Source organism: Coregonus clupeaformis, chromosome 24 (genome assembly GCF_020615455.1).
Source record: "Coregonus clupeaformis isolate EN_2021a chromosome 24, ASM2061545v1, whole genome shotgun sequence".
In the NCBI taxonomy this organism is placed as follows: Eukaryota; Metazoa; Chordata; class Actinopteri; order Salmoniformes; family Salmonidae; genus Coregonus; species Coregonus clupeaformis.
Window position 1 is genome coordinate 7,494,154 of NC_059215.1, and position 17,436 is coordinate 7,511,589.

Genomic DNA, 17,436 nt, shown 5'->3' on the forward strand with positions numbered 1-17,436 from the left:
TTTCTTAAGAGCATACTGCCACCCATTCACAAAACGGTGAGGGTATGTTTTTACAATGAATGCATGATTGTTTTTAAAAAAAATAACACTTCTGGGGCACAACCTCATTTTAAGTAGATCAGGCGAGACTGAGTCATTTCTGATTCGGAGTCTGACTGCTTTAGAACTTGTTTATCTCTGAACCCTCTGAACATGCAGATTTACTGGAAGTATTGTAGTAATTTAGCAGTAGAAAAGCCCTAGTCCATGTTTTACTGCAATTTGCGTGATTGTTTTGATTGAAGTTTACGCATTTAGGATTTTGCCATCTGGGTAGTCCATTTATAACCATTTCTGTTTGTTAAAGTAGGTTGTATGTGAGCAAGTGTTCCATAGCACTGTAATATTTGATAATGGCAAATATGATTAATATTGTATTGATTGATAGCTTTTGTGGAAATATTTACAGTGCATTCGGAAAATATTCAGAACCCTTTACTTTTTCCACATTTTGTTACGTTACAAGCTTATTCTAAAATGGATTAAAGTATTTTCTTTCCTCATCAATCTACACACACTACCCCATAATAAAAAAGCAAAAACAGGTTTTTAGAAATAGTTGCAAATTTATTGAAACACTGAAATATCACATTTACATAAGTATTCAGACCCTTTACTCAGTACTTTGTTGAAGCACCTTTGGCAGCGATGACAGCCTTGAGTCTTCTTGGGTATGACGCTACAAGCTTGGCACACCTGTATTTGGGGAGTTTATCCCATTATTCTCTGCAGATCTCTCAAGCTCTGTCAGGTTGGATGGGGAGTGTCACTGCACAGCTATTTTCAGGTCTCTTCAGAGATGTTCGATCGAGTTCAAGTCTGGGCTCTGGTTGGGCCACTCAAGGACATTAAGAGACTTGTCCCGAAGCCACTCCTGCATTGTCTTGGCTGTGTGCTTAGGGTCGTTGTCCTGTTGGAAGGTGAACCTTCGCCCCAGTCTGAGGTCCTGAGCGCTCTGGAGCAGGTTTTCATCAAGGATCTCTCTGTACTTTGCTCCGTTCATCTTTGCCTCGATCCTGACTAGTCTCCCAGTCCCTGCCCTTGAAAAACATTCCCACAGCATGATGCTGCCACCACCATGCTTCACCGTAGGGATGGTGCGAGGTTTCCTCCAGACGTGACACTTGGCATTCAGGCCAAAGAGTTCAATCTTGGTTTCATTAGACCAGACCAGAGAATCTTGTTTCTCATGGTCTGAGAGTCTTTAGGTGCCTTTTGGCAAACTACAAGCAGGCTGTCATGTGCCTTTTACTGAGGAGTGGTTTCCGTCTTACCACTCTACCAAAAAGGCCTGATTGGTGGAGTGCTGCAGAGATGGTTGTCCTTCTGGAAGGATCTCCCATCTCCACAGAGGAACTCTGGAGCTCTGTCAGAGTGACCAAGGCCCTTCTCCCCCGATTGCAAGCTCTAGGAAGAGTCTTGGTGGTTCCAAAGTTCTTCCATTTAAGAATGATGGCCACTGTGTTCTTGGGGCCCTTCAGTGCTACAGAACATTTTTGGTACCCTACCCCAGATCTGTGCCTTGACACAATCCTGTCTCGGAGCTCTACAGACAATTCCTTCGACCTTATGGCTTGGTTTTTGCTCTGACATGCACTGCCAACTGTGGGACCTTATATAGACAGGTGTGTGCCTTTTCAAATCATGTCCAATCAATTGAATTTAACACAGGTGGACTCCAATCAAGTTGTAGAAACATCTCAAGGATGATCAATGGAAACAGGATGCACCTGAGCTAAATTTCGAGTCTTTCTGGTATTTCTGTTTTGTATTTTTAATACATTCGCAAACATAAAAACAACAACTGTTTTCGCTTTGTCATTATGGGTTATTGTGTGTAGATTGATGAGGAACATGTTTTATTTAATCCATTTTATAATAAGGCTGTAATGTAACAAAATGTGGAGAAAGTGAAGGGGTCTGAATACTTTCCGAATGCACTGTATGTGATTATTGTGATTATGTGATCATTTTGTTTTAACTTCCTAAAATTAAAGCCTTAATTCCATTATGTAAAATTCCATTCCATATAGTATAAAGTAGTAGGATAGTAGTAGAAGTAGTGCACCCCTCTTGTCATCATACGGAACATGTGTGGCATGGGTCTCCCGAGTGGCGCAGTGGTCTAAGGCTAGAGGTCCTGGTTCGAATCCAGGCTCTGTCGTAGCCGGCCACGACCGGGAGACCCATGGGGCGGCGCACAATTGGCCCAGCGTCGTCCAGGGTAGGGGAGGGAATGGCCGGCAGGGATGTAGCTCAGTTGGTAGAGCATGGCGTTTGCAACACCAGGGTTGTGGGTTCGATTCCCACGGGGGGCCAGTATGAAAAATAAAAAAATAATGTATGCACTAACTGTAAGTCGCTCTGGATAAGAGCGTCTGCTAAATGACCAAAATGTAAATGTCCAACCATTGAAACCATTGCCCTCCACATACAGCATAGACATTGCTTATCCTATACTCTGTAAAATCATTATCTCTTTGAGAGGTTTAGGATAACCCCATGAAAGAGTACGATACAACAAGCTGGAAGACATTTCTGTGATTCGGGTTTGGAGCATTCTTCATTGACTGAAATTCCCCCAAATGAAAGGCCTGTTCCTGCCTAGCACTAAGCACTGTAGAGTGGGGTTTACCTGCTCGCTTGTCTGTGACTAGATTAGCACAGTCCATACACAAAGCTGCACAAAATTAGCTTAGGGGTACCAGGCGGGGCTGCTGGACCTTAAAAGTGAAAACATTAAGCTCAGATGAGTTTGTCTAAAGACAGATTGGGCCCTTAATTAACCAAGTGACCCCTGACCTTTGAAGGAATATGTACGGGATCAGTTTGGGGATCAGGACAAAGGCAAGCAGTCTTACCACACACCCTAACTCTAATTCAGCGAAGAATGCTCATAATTAGCCCCACTGCTTTCATTCCATGGCATAAGGGAAAAAAACACTAGCTTTGAAATTTATGTAGGATCATTTCTTAAAAGGGTTCAACATGATTTCTAGATTTAGTGAAAAGGAATTAGCGTATTATGAGAAGAACAAAGCATTGTGCGTAGTGTTCAGTTCTGAAAATGACAGGATGTGTTCTTTTGGATCACACTGCATCAAAGTTATGCATTAATGAAGCATTATATACAGATGTAGGATCTTAATTTGAACCAGTTTGCTACAGCAGGAAAATAATCCTGCAGCAACATGAAATGTGAATTATAATGTGGATTATAATTAATGGACATTTTTTGTAGGGGTTGATATGTTTTTCGTTAGGGCAAATCAAGTCTGACAAATTACAAACTTTAGAAGCCTTTTTACACCTCGAATACACTACAAATGTGCAATTCCTGCTGTGCAGGAAAATTATCAGCACCAAAAGAGTGATCAAATTAAGATCCTACATCTGTAATTATCCATGGATGTCACATACAGTAATTTTCGTATTTACTAGTTTACAGATGGTCACTTTGGTTTAGCTTCAAAGAAACAGTTGAGTTAAACTTGAGAAATTCATCAAATACAATTATTGAACCTTTGAGACATTAGACATTGTAAGATGTCATAATATAATTAAATGAATAGCTCAGGAAAATTGCATTAGGTTTACTCTCATGGATTAGATCAGGGTTCGCAAACGTTTTCACTCAGGCCCCCCTTCCAGCATTGGGGAACATCCCGCGCCCCCCCTGTGTGCACGCACCACATCTATTTCTATGGGCACAAGCACTGTTCATGACACAAACTGTTCACACCCTTCTTGTTGTCGGAGAGAACATTTAGCAGGTTTAAAGCTTATTTCCTGCAATTCTACACATTTTGTCATGGGGTGCAGAGAAAATGTTGCAGTTTTAATGCTAATTTTCTTGCAAACATTACAACAAAATCTATGGGCTAAAAAACCTAGCTAAAAAAATAGTAATTTACTTTATCGAGGAGGAGTTGCTTGTTGCCTCAGGACTGTGTTGAACAGAGGCCTGTCTTATTTTGGAGGATATTATTTATTGTTTCTTTTATTCTAGTAATGTCCCGTTAATCAAGTTTGATCTAAGACAAAATTCAAGCCATGTACCTTCTGACTTCACACTAGTTACTAGTGTTTCTCTCATGGAAGTTATAAACACCAAATGAGAACCGTAAGGCAAAGAACATGTAGTGTGGTTTGAAAGAACTTCTAGTTCAGTTACTAGAGGCGTAAAGTTAAATCTGTATTGAGTGAAATCAAATTGACAAAGCCTGCATTCTGTATTCTGGCCAATTCTAATGCATATTTTAAGTAATGTACAAGTAGTGTCGATTTTTTACCTGCTTCTTGGCTCACTATATTGAGGTAATCCAGTGTTATAATCCATGTTATTATTTCAATTTAAATGTCAATCAATGTAAAAAAAATACATAAAATAAAACGCTGATCTTGTTCCATTGTCTCAATAACACCCTGGTAAATAGATGTCGCTATCGATTAAAACTAATTAATTATAACAAAAGCACTATCCAGGTCAAAAAAATACTGAGTCAGATTGGCTGGAAGTATGCCTTGGTATTCCCTGGTGGGAACAGATGTAGGACTGGAGTGAGAATGTAGAAAGATTAGCGTAAGATGTAGAACTCTGAAATATACAGAAAACATAGTGTCAATGGATTCTAACTTGTGTTTTCCATATGTCAGATTTGCAGCAACATTTGCCTGTCTACTGCATTGTATAATGATGAAATGTATTGTTATTGTTGGAGGTTGTACATGTGGCCGTCATATTAGTAGTAATAATAGTGTTAATTGCATGTCAAGACGTTAAGAGACTTATCAGATTGTTCAGCATGTGCTGTTATTGCGCTTTCTAAGAAAACATACATGCTAATAATTTTTTTATAATCAAACACACATGTACAAAAACAGTGCAACTAGTACTTACCAAAGTCACCTGTAATTTTGTGTCTAGGATTGTTGGATGATTATTTGGTGTGCCAGGTGTGCCATTTAGATACAAATCAGGGATTGCTCCCACCTCTCTAACATTTAGAAAATATTATTTGATGGTTTGATTTATTTAGGATGCATCTAATTCTGCACAATTCCTCCACCTCTTATTGTTGACAAACAGTGCATTTAAAGGACATTTAAGGCTGGCCCAGAGGGTGACTGACGTTTTAATTGGTCAGGATACATTCTCAACTTTGACCCCTTCAGTTATCACATGTTAACATGCCTGAAATAACTTTCGACTCTCCCCAGGGGAATTCCCAAAATACCTCAGAGCGCTATTAATAGACCTGCCAGTTAGGATACATTCCTTTGGGAATTACTAGAAATAGGGAATGCCAATTTACATTGAGCATTGCACTTCCATTGAATTACCTTTTTTTTGTTTTTGTTGCATAAAACAAATAGGCCTACCAGTAAATGCTTATTACCATGTTATAGTAGAACAGTGTACGATATTCTCTATTGATGCTAGTGTGGTGTCAGTTGTTACTGTAGATACTATTTGCAAGGTTAAATTACCCCAGCCAATAAGGGCCCGGGGGAGGAACAGTCTGGTTCTGTTGCTGTGTTGTTCAGCCAAGAGTTCAGGAGGTGAATGGGGTTGTGAGGAGCTCCATCTGCCTCAAGCCTTTCCAAATAACCAGACTCTGTCATCCACACATTTGGTTATCCTGAGCTCATTAACCACCACACCAGTGAATTCAAATGTCATTCTATAAAGTAGTTTATATATTCTGTTGCCTGTGTTTTTTGGTGGATAAGAGTACAGCTGTAAATGCTCTCTAACAGTATTTGGTTTAATTTGAAGTTATTCTACCAGTGATTTTTGTTCAGGTCATAGGGTAGACTGTTTGAACCCTGTATCTGAATTGAACTTACATTTGATTGCCTTTCACATTTACCCCATGTTTTGTCATGGTTTTTGTAACCCAGGATTCTTGTAAAGGGCTTGAAAAGGAAATATTAGATAGTTACAGATTTGAACATTTGGACTTTGGATGGTAAGACAGACTGTCTTTCTCCAGAGCTTGGCAAGGCTTGGCTACAGTCAATTTCTACACGTGATGGATACACACATGCTTCAGTACAACATATTTTAAACTCTGAATTACAGTACCAGTCAAAAGTTTGGACACCCCTACTCATTCCAGGGTTTTTCTTCATTTTTACTATTTTCTACATTGTAGAATAATAGTGAAGACATCAAAACTATGAAATAACACATATTGAATCATGTAGTAACAAAGAAAGTGTTAAACAAATCAAAATATATTTAATTTTTGAGATTCTTCAAATAGCCACCCTTTGCCTTGATGACAGCTTTGCACACTCTTGGCATTCTCTCAACCAGCTTCACCTGGAATGCTTTTCCAACAGTCTTGAAGGAGTTCCCGCATATGCTGAGCACTTGTTGGCTGCTTTTCCTTCACTCTGCGGTCCGACTCATCCCAAACCATCTCAATTTGGTTGAGGTCGGGGGATTGTGGAGGCCAGGTCATCTGATGCAGCACTCCATCACTCTCCTTCTTGGTAAAATAACCCTTACACAGCCTGGAGGTTTGTTGGGTCATTGTCCTGTTGAAAAACAAATGATAGTCCCACTAAGCCCAAACCAGATGGGATGGCGTATCGCTGCAGAATGCTGTGGTAGCCATGCTGGTTAAATGTGCCTTGAATTCTAAATACATCACAGACAGTGTCACCAGCAAAGCACCCCCACTCCATAACACCTCCTCCTCCATGCTTTACGGTGGGAAATACACATGCGGAGATCATCCGTTCACCCACACAGCGTCTCACAAAGACATGGCGGTTGGAACCAAAAATCTCCAATTTGGACACCAGACCAAAGGACAAATTTCCACCGGTCTAATGTCCATTGCTCATGTTTCTTGGCCAAAGCAAGTATTTTCTTCTTATTGGTGTCCTTTAGTAGTGGTTTCTTTGCAGCAATTCGACCATGAAGGCCTGATTCACACAGTCTCCTCTGAACAGTTGATGTTGATATGTGTCTGTTACTTGAACTCTGTGAAGCATTTATTTGGGCTGCAGTTTCTGAGGCTGGTAACTCTAATGTACTTATCCTGTGCAGCAGAGGTAACTCTGGGTCTTCCATTCCTGTGGCGGTCCTCATGAGAGCCAGTTTCATCATAGCGCTTGATGGTTTTTGAGACTGCACTTGAATAAACTTTAAAAGTTCTTGAAAGTTTCCGTATTGACTGACCTTCATGTCTTAAAGTAATGATGGACTGTTGTTTCTCTTTGCTTATTTGAGTTGTTCTTGCCATAATATGGACTTGGTCTTTTTCCAAATAGGGCTATCTTCTGAATACCACCCCTACCTTGTCACAACACAACTGATTGGCTCAAATGCATTAAGAAGGAAAGAAATTCCACAAATTAACTTTTAAAAGGCACACCTGTTAATTGAAATGCATTCCAGGTGACTATCTCATGAAGCTGGCTGAGAGAATGCCAAGAGTGTGCAAAGCTGTCATCAAGGCAAAGGGTGTCTATTTGAAGAATCTCAAATATAAAATATATTTTGATTTGTTTAACACTTTTATGGTTACTACATGATTCCATATGTGTTATTTCATAGTTTTGATGTCTTCACTATTATTCTACAATGCAAAAAACAGTAAAAATAAACAAAAACCCTTGAATGAGTAGGTGTGTCCAAACTTTTGACTGGTAGTGTATATCCAAGCAAATGTCTTAACAAGACATCTTTGTTTTCATTACTGGTTTATAATTGCTCATTTATCAGTTGGTCATCTTTGCTATTGTTGGAACCCTTGAATGCAGTGATGTACTGTCCATGGGTATCTGTTATGATTCAGGAGTAACTTCATATTAGAGATAATGTTACAGGTAGCTGAAGGCTCATGTTTAGAAACATATACATTTTATTACAATCTGCTGTCTCTCAGGCTTGAGTAAACAATTAATAAAGTAGACCTCCCTTCAGCAACGTAATCACTTTTATTTATTTTTTTGTTTCAATTAAGATGTTTAGACAAACAAAAAAATACAGTATATATTTTACTATATTGTGAAGCCTGTAGTTTACAAGAATAGTTTTAGCTCAGTGATCCTATCATCCAAAAAGAGCAGAGGAACCAGCCAGTGTGCAACAGCTATGCATGGGGTTAAAGAGGAGATGAGAAGTTAGTCAGTAGACAGGGTGACCTGGCCTAGGCTGTAAAAAGAGCCTCTTTGTAAGACTCCCACTCTGACGTCAAACTAGCACCATAAAGGCATAAATTCATATTTTACATAAAGCATCACAACCTTTAAAAGGTTCATTGTGTCTCACTTAGACTTGTTAACATGCGTAGCTAATTACTTTTTTCCGCCTTTTATAAGCTGAGCTAGAGGTGTTCCTCCCCATATTATCAGTATTGAAAGCAGCGCATGACAGAGGAAGACAGCCTCTCTGGTCCTGCATAGACTTTCAGAGGGAATATAATTAGGTTTTAAGCATCTCTCTTTTGGAGTTGGAATATAAATTGTGCAATATGTTGGAGATGCTTGAATACCACCATTATCAGGTAGGTCCAGTATTATGCTGATTGAAATACATTTTATTTCCCCCCCTTTTCTTTTGGGGTATGGGAAGATAAACATAACATTTATTCAGATGGAACGTGTGACATGAATTGTGAATACATTTATTTATATCTAGGGATATTTAACTATCAAGAGATAGCACAGAAACAAATATACATGAAAAGAAAGTAAATGTCTGCTTACTGCTTACTGCTTTGGGATTTACTAGTAATATTGATAATTTATAACATTTCAACCCATACTTGACTTTCTCTGGTCAAGTCAAGTACTGTATCACTAGTTCAGCTGACATTTATTTTATTTTCATATTAATCAGTAACCAAGTTCAATGCTAATGCCATTTGGTTTATTTACTCTTTTTACTAATGCTATCTCTTTATTATCATTGTTATAAATGTATGGAAACATTTTCAAGGCTGTTTCTTGTTTATTCAGTGAGATATGAGAGCTCTTTTCTTGAGTGCATAGCACAACTGCAACGTGACCAACGATCATCAACCCATCATATCAGCGTTTGAGGATTCTGACTTTCTCACTTATGTCTCTCCCTCTCCTCTCTTAACTCTCCCTCCTTCACACAATCCCTCTCTCCCTCCTCCAGGTGCAGACTCATCTGGAGAACCCCACCAAGTACCACATCCAGCAGGCCCAGCAGCAGCAGGTGAAGCGCTACCTGGGCAAGCTTGGCTCCCTGCCCTGCCCCAACCAGTCCTCTGACCACGGGGGCATGCCTCCGGGGCCGGGCAACAGTGCCCCCAACAGCCCCATGGCCTTACTCACCCTCAACGTCAACTGTGAGAAAGAGGTAACACAACATGCAACATGGCCATAGATGCCGAGCTACAATGCAGTGTGTGTGAATTCAGTGTGCTTTTAAAACCATGATAAATGCCAATTTTCCATTACTTCTGCTTCATAGCAATGTCTATTTGAGTAATGAATGGTAGTAACACCATGGAGTTGGATAATACATATTAATTTAGAAGGAAATTGTATTGTCTGTTGATTAACCCTTAATTGAATCACTGTCTGTTAGAAAATATGTTATCTCGAATTCAATTTTAGTTTTTTTTTATTGTAGATGGATGATGTCATTGATGACATAATTAGTCTGGAATCGAGTTATAACGATGATATCCTTGGATTAATGGACCCAGGGCTTCAGATGGCCAATACGGTATGATTGTCTTAATTTACTGTCTGCTTGCGTTAGGCCAGTAACCGAAAGGCTGCTGGTTCGAATACCTGAGCCGACAAGGGGGAAATCTGTCTATGTGCCCTTGAGCAAGGCACTTAACCCTAATTTGCTCCAGGGGCGCCATACTACTATGGCTGACCCTGTAGAACAACACATCTTACTGCGCCTATCCGATGTAGGCCTATGTGACAATAAAACATCAGGGTTTTCTTACCTGCCTGTAGAAAACCCAGATAGCCTTTTCATAGTAGATGTGTCTACAAGTACAGCAGAGTGTTTGCTTACAGATCATTGTGTAAACACATTTTTAAGGGTTAACTACTAATGTTTAAGCACCACCTGGTATATTTTACCCTGCTAACGTTACTATTGTCTGTGGCCCCGTGTAGCTCAGTTGATAGAGCATGGCGCTTGCAACGCCAGGGTTGTTGGTTCGATTCCCACGGGGGGCCAGTATGAAAATGTATGCACTCACTAACTGTAAGTAAATTAAATGAAAAAAAAGAAATGTTATCTTGTCTCATCAGATCGCTGTCAACACTAACCTCTTGGACATTTATGGTAACCAGGGCATGCCCCCTCCAGGCCTGGCCATCAACTCCTGCCCTGCCAACCTGCCCAACATCAAAAGGGAATACTCAGGTGAGCATGACCCCATTACATGGAAAAGATTCAAACATGGTGTTACCAATTACTCTACAGACCTTTGTGACTGAGCAATATGTGTAAAAGGGTCAGGGAAATGTGTATGCATGTGCTTTGCATTGATATGGTTTTTGATTATTGTAAACTTTGTTATTTTGTAATTCAAAATAAGGAGAAATGCAATGAACATTTTATGTGCCAAATAGTTTCCCAATCTCCGGCCATCATGCACATGCTGGACAAGTCTGGATCGTGTGGCAAGTTTGAGAACTATCCAAGGCCTGAAGGGTTTCCTGTAGGTACGTCTGCATAGTCATATTCATATTTACTTTAGCTAACTGTGAGTTTGAGTTAGGTTACACGGGTGCATATTGCTTAGCCTATAATGTGCTCAGCACAGTTTCATTTATTTTCTTCCCAACTAACTAAATGTTTCTGGCATAACTGTTTGTTGTGTGTCAACATCAATGTTTGCCATTGTCTTTCAGGTGTAGGATCTTAAATTGATCCAGTTTGAAAATAATCCTGCAGCAACTGCAGGAAATGTGAATTACTATGTGGATTATAATTAATGTACAATTTTGTAGGGGTTGATACATTTTTCATAAGGGAAAATCAAATCTGAAATTTCACAGTGGAAATTACACATTTTAAACCTCAAATACACTACACGTTTTACATTTCCTGCATTGCAAGTATGTTCTCCTGCAACAGGGTTATCAAATTAAGATCCTACATCTGTAGTTTTTATGAGTCATTGTCCATACCTAATGCTAACTGCTTTATTTCAGAAGCAGAGGTCAGGGCAATGGCAAAGGAAAGACAGAAGAAGGATAACCATAATTTGAGTGAGTTTTGTTATACTGTAATTATCAGCTATCTAGTAATATGATGTGGGTTGTTTAGATATGCTGTGATATTACCTGTTCTTTATTACATTTTGCATGACTGATTGTTTCTTATTGTTCTCATCTTGGCCCTATTTGCTGTAGTTGAGAGAAGACGGAGGTTTAACATCAACGACCGGATCAAAGAATTGGGGACAATGATTCCAAAATCAAATGATCCGTAAGTTGCGTATGTTGACGCAGATTTTAAGTCTTTCTATCAGATACAGCGCAATCTGGAATTATTGGATCCCTTGATAAAGATGAGCAAAAAAAACTTTATAAAATCAATAATACAAAAATGTGAACAATTATATATTATTTTATACTAATACAATTGCTCAAAGGAAGAGATGTTGTGTAACAAGTAATAAAAACAAATCTCAAAATGATATGGGTCAAAATTATTGTAACGACACTGAGCCTTTTTCTAAAATGTTTTATGAGATTGGGGAACACACTAGGAGGGATCTTAGACCATTCCTCCGTACAGAATCTTTCCATATCCTTGTATAATTTGTCTGCGCTAATGGACTGCCCTCTTCAATTTAAACCACAGGTTTTCAATATGGTTATGCCATTGCAAAATGTTGATTTTGTTGTCAATTAACCATTTATTTGTGGATATTGTCTTGCTGGAATATTCACTTGCGGCAAAGTTTCAGCCTCCTGGCAGAGGCAACCAGGTTTTGGGCTAAAATATCCTGGTACTTGGTCAAGTTCATAATGCCGTTGACCTTAACAAGGGCCCTAGGACCAGTGGAAGCAAAATAGCCCCATAACATCAAAGATCCACCACCATATTTTACAGTAGGGATGAGGTATTTTACTGCATATGCATTGTTCTTTCGAAGGCCAAACCCATCGCTGGTGTGCATGGCCAAAAATGGTCATCTGACCATAGCACTGGTCCAATCCAAGTGCCAATGCCGTTTAGCAAACTCCAGGTGGTGCTATGGTCAGATGACATGAAAATAGAGGTCTTTGGCAACGAACACCAATGGTGGGTTTGGCCTTTGAGGACCTGGAAAGATTCTGTATGGAGGAATGGTCTAAGATCCCTCCCAAAGTGTTCTCCAATCTCATAAAACATTTTAGAAAAAGGCTCAGTGTCGTTATCCTCGCAAAGGGAAGGGTACTGGAGTATTAAAAACAGGGGATCCAAACATTTTAACCCCTATCTTTTAGCGTTTTTTGTTAAATGAAATCTCTTTCTCTGAGCAATTGTATTAGTATAAAATATATTTATTTTTTAACATACAATTAGCTCAGTATTTGTATTATTTATGTTATACAGTCTTTTTGCTCAACTTTATCAAAGGATCCAATAATTCTGGACCCCACTGTATATATCATGGGTCAGACATTCACCCTAGGTTAGAGTTGACGATAATTATAGATCAATGCCTCAGTTTATTTCCAATGCATCCATACCCTTGAGAATAGTGTGAGTTAGAACGTTGTCAGTGGACTCTAGAATGCTAACAGTTCCGGCTGATAAAATCTTGCTGGCCTACCGTGCCCCTTTCTGGTCCTCAGGGATATGCGTTGGAACAAAGGCACCATTCTCAAGGCGTCGGTGGACTACATCAGGAAGCTACAGAGGGAGCAGCAGAGGGCCAAGGAGCTGGAGAACAGACAGAAGAAGCTGGAGCACGCCAATAGACACCTGATGCTGCGGATACAGGTACAGCACTGTAGGCCGTGGCGCACTGGGAGAGAAAAGGAGCTACTAGCCATGCCTTCAAAATGTCACACACTGTATTAGCCAATCAAAGTAGGTTTGAATTGAGATGAGGCTCTTCTATATTCTGGATGGGATCAGATATGCAGCATACAGACAGACAATGTTGATAACACTCTCTCGCTTTCCTTTCTCTTTTCTCTTTCTCCCTCCCTTGATGGGGTTCAGGAGTTGGAGATGCAAGCTCGTGCCCATGGTCTGACCACAGCCTCATCTGCCCTCTGCTCAGCGGAGCGCTCAGCCCGAGGCATCAAGCAGGAGCCAGCCCTGGGAGACTGCCACCAAGATCTGTACCCAATCCACCCCCAACACCAACACCACCCAGCCTGCACTCCAGACCAGGTTCAGTACACCACCTTGGAGCTCAACGATGGAGCATCTCCCTACACCGAGGGCCACAGGGGTGTCTCAGGCGACCAGAGGCATTACGGCGGTCATACTAAGGGGGCCTTGAAGCTCAGTGACATCCTGATGGCCGACATCTTGTCCCCGGTGGGAGGGGGAGACCCCCTGCTCTCCTCTGTCTCGCCCGGGGCCTCTAAGGACAGCAGCTGCTCAGGCAGCATAAGCATGGAAGAGAACGACCAGAGCTGTTAGCACTCACTGCTGCCACTCCCCCCACCTGCATCTTTATCTCCATCCCTCCAACCTGTTCTATGTTGTGTTGAGGCCTCCTCAGACAACTCCCTTCAGTAGATAACTTCAGCCAGCTGCTGGTTGGTTAGTTAGTTAGTTAGTTTGTTTGTTTTCAGGTGTTTACACATATTACATTTTTCATAGCTATTTTTTATTTTAATTTTTTATTATATGGTATCATTGGGTTCTGAAAGACATCAAACTGAATTTAGTTCAGTTTCTCTTATGTATTGAGTTTAAATTACTTTTTAATAGTTTGTTTTAATAGATCATGGTCTGATTTTATAAATACTTTGATGACAATGAGTCAGGGAGTGATATCTCACCAAAGGTATTCATCCCCCTTGGTGTTTTTCCTATTTTGTTGCATTACAACCGGTAATTTAAATGGATTTTTATTTGGATTTCATGTAATGGACATACACAAAATAGTCCAAATTGGTGAAGCCCCTAAATAAGATCTGGTGCAACCAATTACCTTCAGAAGTCACATAATTAGTTAAATAAAGTCCACCTGGGTGCAATCTAAGTGTCACATGATCTCAGTATATATATACCTGTTCTGAAAGGCCCCAGAGTCTGCAACACCACTAAGCAAGGGGCACCACCAAGCAAGCGGCACCATGAAGACCAAGGAGCTCTCCAAACAGGTCAGGGACAAAGTAGTGGAGAGGTACAGATCAGGGTTGGGTTATAAAAAATATCCGAAACTTTGAACATCCCACAGAGCACCATTAAATCCATTATAAAAAAATGGAAAGAATATGGCACCATAACAAACCTGCCAAGAGAGGGCCGCCCACCAAAACTCATGGCCCAGGCAAGGAGGGCATTAATCAGAGGCAACAAAGTGACCAAAGATAACCCTGAAGGAGCTGCAAAGCTCCACAGCGGAGATTGGAGTATCTGTCCATAGGACCAGCCGTACACTCCACAGAGCTGGGCTTTACGGAAGAGTGGCCAGAAAAAAGCCATTGCTTAAAGAAAAAAATAAGGCCATCAAGGAAAACGCTATGTCTGGCGCAAACCCAACACATTTCATCATCCCGAGAACACCATCAGCATGATGCGGCCACTACCATGCTTCACTGTGGGGATGTTTTTCATCGTTAGGGACTGGGAAACTGGTCAGAATTGAAGGAATGATGGATGAATACAGGGAAATTCTTGAGGGAAACCTGTTTCAGTCTTCCAGAGATTTGAGACTGGGACGGAGGTTCACCTTCCATCAGGACAATGACCCTAAGCATACTGCTAAAGCAACACTTGAGTGGTTTAAGGGGAAACATTTAAATGTCTTGGAATGGCCTAGTCAAAGCCCAGACCTCAATCCAATTGATAATCTGTGGTATGACTTAAAGATTGCTGTACACCAGCGGAACCCATCCAACTTGAAGGACCTGGAGCAGTTTTGCCTTGAAGAATGGGCAAAAATCCCAGTGGCTAGATGTGCCAAGCTTATAGAGACATACCCCAAGAGACTTGCAGCTGTAATTGCTGCAAAAGGTGGCTCTACAAAGTATTGACTTTGGGGGGGTGAATAGTTATGCACGCTCAAGTTTTCTGTTTTTTTGTCTAATTTCTTGTTTGTTTCACTAGAACAAATATTTTGCATCTTCAAAGTGGTAGGCATGTTGTGTAAATCAAATGAAATAAAACCCCTAAAAAAATCCATTTAAATTCTAGGTTGTAAGTGAACAAAATAGGAAAAATGCCAAGGGGGTGAATACTTTCACAAGCCATTGTACCTGTGTATAGTCATCCTGGTATAGGGCAGACTATGATTGATAAGCTAAAAATGGTGGTTAAATATATTGTTGGTGTGTTACACAGTCACACTACTTGCTTTATAGCATGTCTATTCAGCGCAATATAACAGAAGCGATAATACATTATTTTGATTACTTTTGTGCTTTACTATCGTCTTAGATTGAACTTGAATGAGACAATGTCTTAGTCAGAAGATTTGTAAACGTTTCACATATAGCACAGAACATAATGTCAGTCTACCAATATTGGTAGAAATGCAACATTGATTTCAATACAGGCACATTTTGCTTGATGAAGAAATGAATGATAATAAGATTAAAATGTATTGCAGCAAATACTCACTAAGAAGTGTATATCCTAGGAAGAAAAATAAATTTGGTTTTTAACTTGTCCATTTCCTAAATTATGATTGATTTGTTGTACACTTATTAGGATTTGCATCCATTTCGTGTTTAAGAGATATTCAGGAAATTTTTTTCAATTATGTGAATGTTTATATTGCCAGGAATATAAGGAAACTGCTGTGGGATTTTTTTTTGTAAATGTATGAAATTGTTTAAACACTGGAATGACGTCCATAAATTGAAAATGGTTTAGTTGGTAACCAATGTTTTTATATTTACTAACAATTATATTTAGGGTTTTCAAATGATTGATTGTAGTTATAACTATAAGCTGTACTGTTAATGTATATTTCTACTGTTTAACAACTGTAGCAAAGCACTCAAATATGCCTTTGATAATAACTATCTACTGTACATTACACAACTGTATTCTGTGGAACTATGCAATGATTACAGTCGTGCCTGTTTTACCCAGAATACATTAGACACATTAGGCTGGTCATCTATTATGTTGTAATGATTAGTAAGAAGCGCCTAGCAGAATGATTTACATTGACGTGAAGTGCCTTACTGTTAGTTTTTTGTTTTCCACAGATCTAGGAGGACTACTAGACACTGGTATGTTGTTGTTGTTGTTTCTGGTGTTTGGTGCTTCACATATGAAGTGTTGAGCTGCAAGGCCCCTAAGGGAAGCAGTAGGGAAGGGCCTTTTGTCAGACAGAGTAGAAGACCATGTTATGGGCCTCCAAATGTCTCTCTAGGTCATCCATTTTGTTTGGGATGTTTTTGATGCTAGAGTTCTGTTTTGAGGTCAGAATTCCACTCGGAGGGCAATAATCAAAACATTGTTTTACGGAATTCTCAGCTTCTTTTTTAAGACCAATTATTTTTCTGAATGTAACGTAACTCACAGTGTTGACTGCCAAAATGTGTTGCCAAAATCAAAGTGAAGTCTAAAATATGCAAAGAAGGAATTAACATTGTTGTTTTTTGATGTTGTACCTTTGTGTACGGATGTTTCTTCTTTATTTATAGAGCAATAATTTAAGAATAATGGCAATCAGACTGCACGTAAAGCTAAGCACAAAGAAGTCAATACACTTATAGGGGCATTCTCTGTAGTACCATACCACTGCAGAATGGCCCTCATGGTCAAACTGAACCCAGGTCTGTCTGGTAATATTTAGACACAGGCCTGTCATTCACTCACTGCCCTTTGACTGAACACAGATCAGCATATAATTTCCATAGACAATGTCACCCACTTGTGTTGATGACACCATTATGCACTAAGATTGGTGTTTTCAACCATAGAACTTAAATGCATAGAACTAACATTTCCATTTAAAGCAATGGTGACAGTTGATTGATGGTCATTATTTGTAAATAAACATGTTGATTGGTCCACTTGTTACCATGGCACAGTTTGGGTATACCACTAACATTTCAAAGAGCCATGTTTGTTCACACATTGAACACCCCTGGCTGTCAGTTCTATTAATTGTATTTACATGGTTCAGATAGACGCTTCTGCCTCTGCTGAGATTGCCACTGTAATCTGATAATGACTCTGTTGCCAGGGGAGATGGAGGTAGTGATGTTAATACACTGTTTAGGGATGGATCAATG

General features: G+C 39.8%; 1 protein-coding gene across 4 annotated transcripts in view; it reads left to right on the forward strand.

The window, feature by feature from the left end:
- LOC121537526 (microphthalmia-associated transcription factor-like) overlaps positions 1–14,087 on the forward strand; it is a 34,286-nt gene extending 20,199 nt beyond the window's left edge. For 2 of the 4 annotated variants that reach the window (XM_041845136.2, XM_041845135.2), the window contains exons 3-10: positions 9,185–9,388; positions 9,665–9,760; positions 10,309–10,423; positions 10,633–10,725; positions 11,218–11,274; positions 11,419–11,494; positions 12,853–13,000; positions 13,226–14,087. In XM_041845136.2, the coding sequence (XP_041701070.1) occupies positions 9,185–9,388; positions 9,665–9,760; positions 10,309–10,423; positions 10,633–10,725; positions 11,218–11,274; positions 11,419–11,494; positions 12,853–13,000; positions 13,226–13,654 (1,218 nt within the window). In that variant the 3' untranslated portion in view covers positions 13,655–14,087. The remainder of the gene's footprint in view (positions 1–9,184; positions 9,389–9,664; positions 9,761–10,308; positions 10,424–10,632; positions 10,726–11,217; positions 11,275–11,418; positions 11,495–12,852; positions 13,001–13,225) is intronic. The other 2 variants (XM_041845137.2, XM_045206842.1) reach the window with 1 other exon arrangement.
- Positions 14,088–17,436: the final 3,349 nt, after the last annotated feature.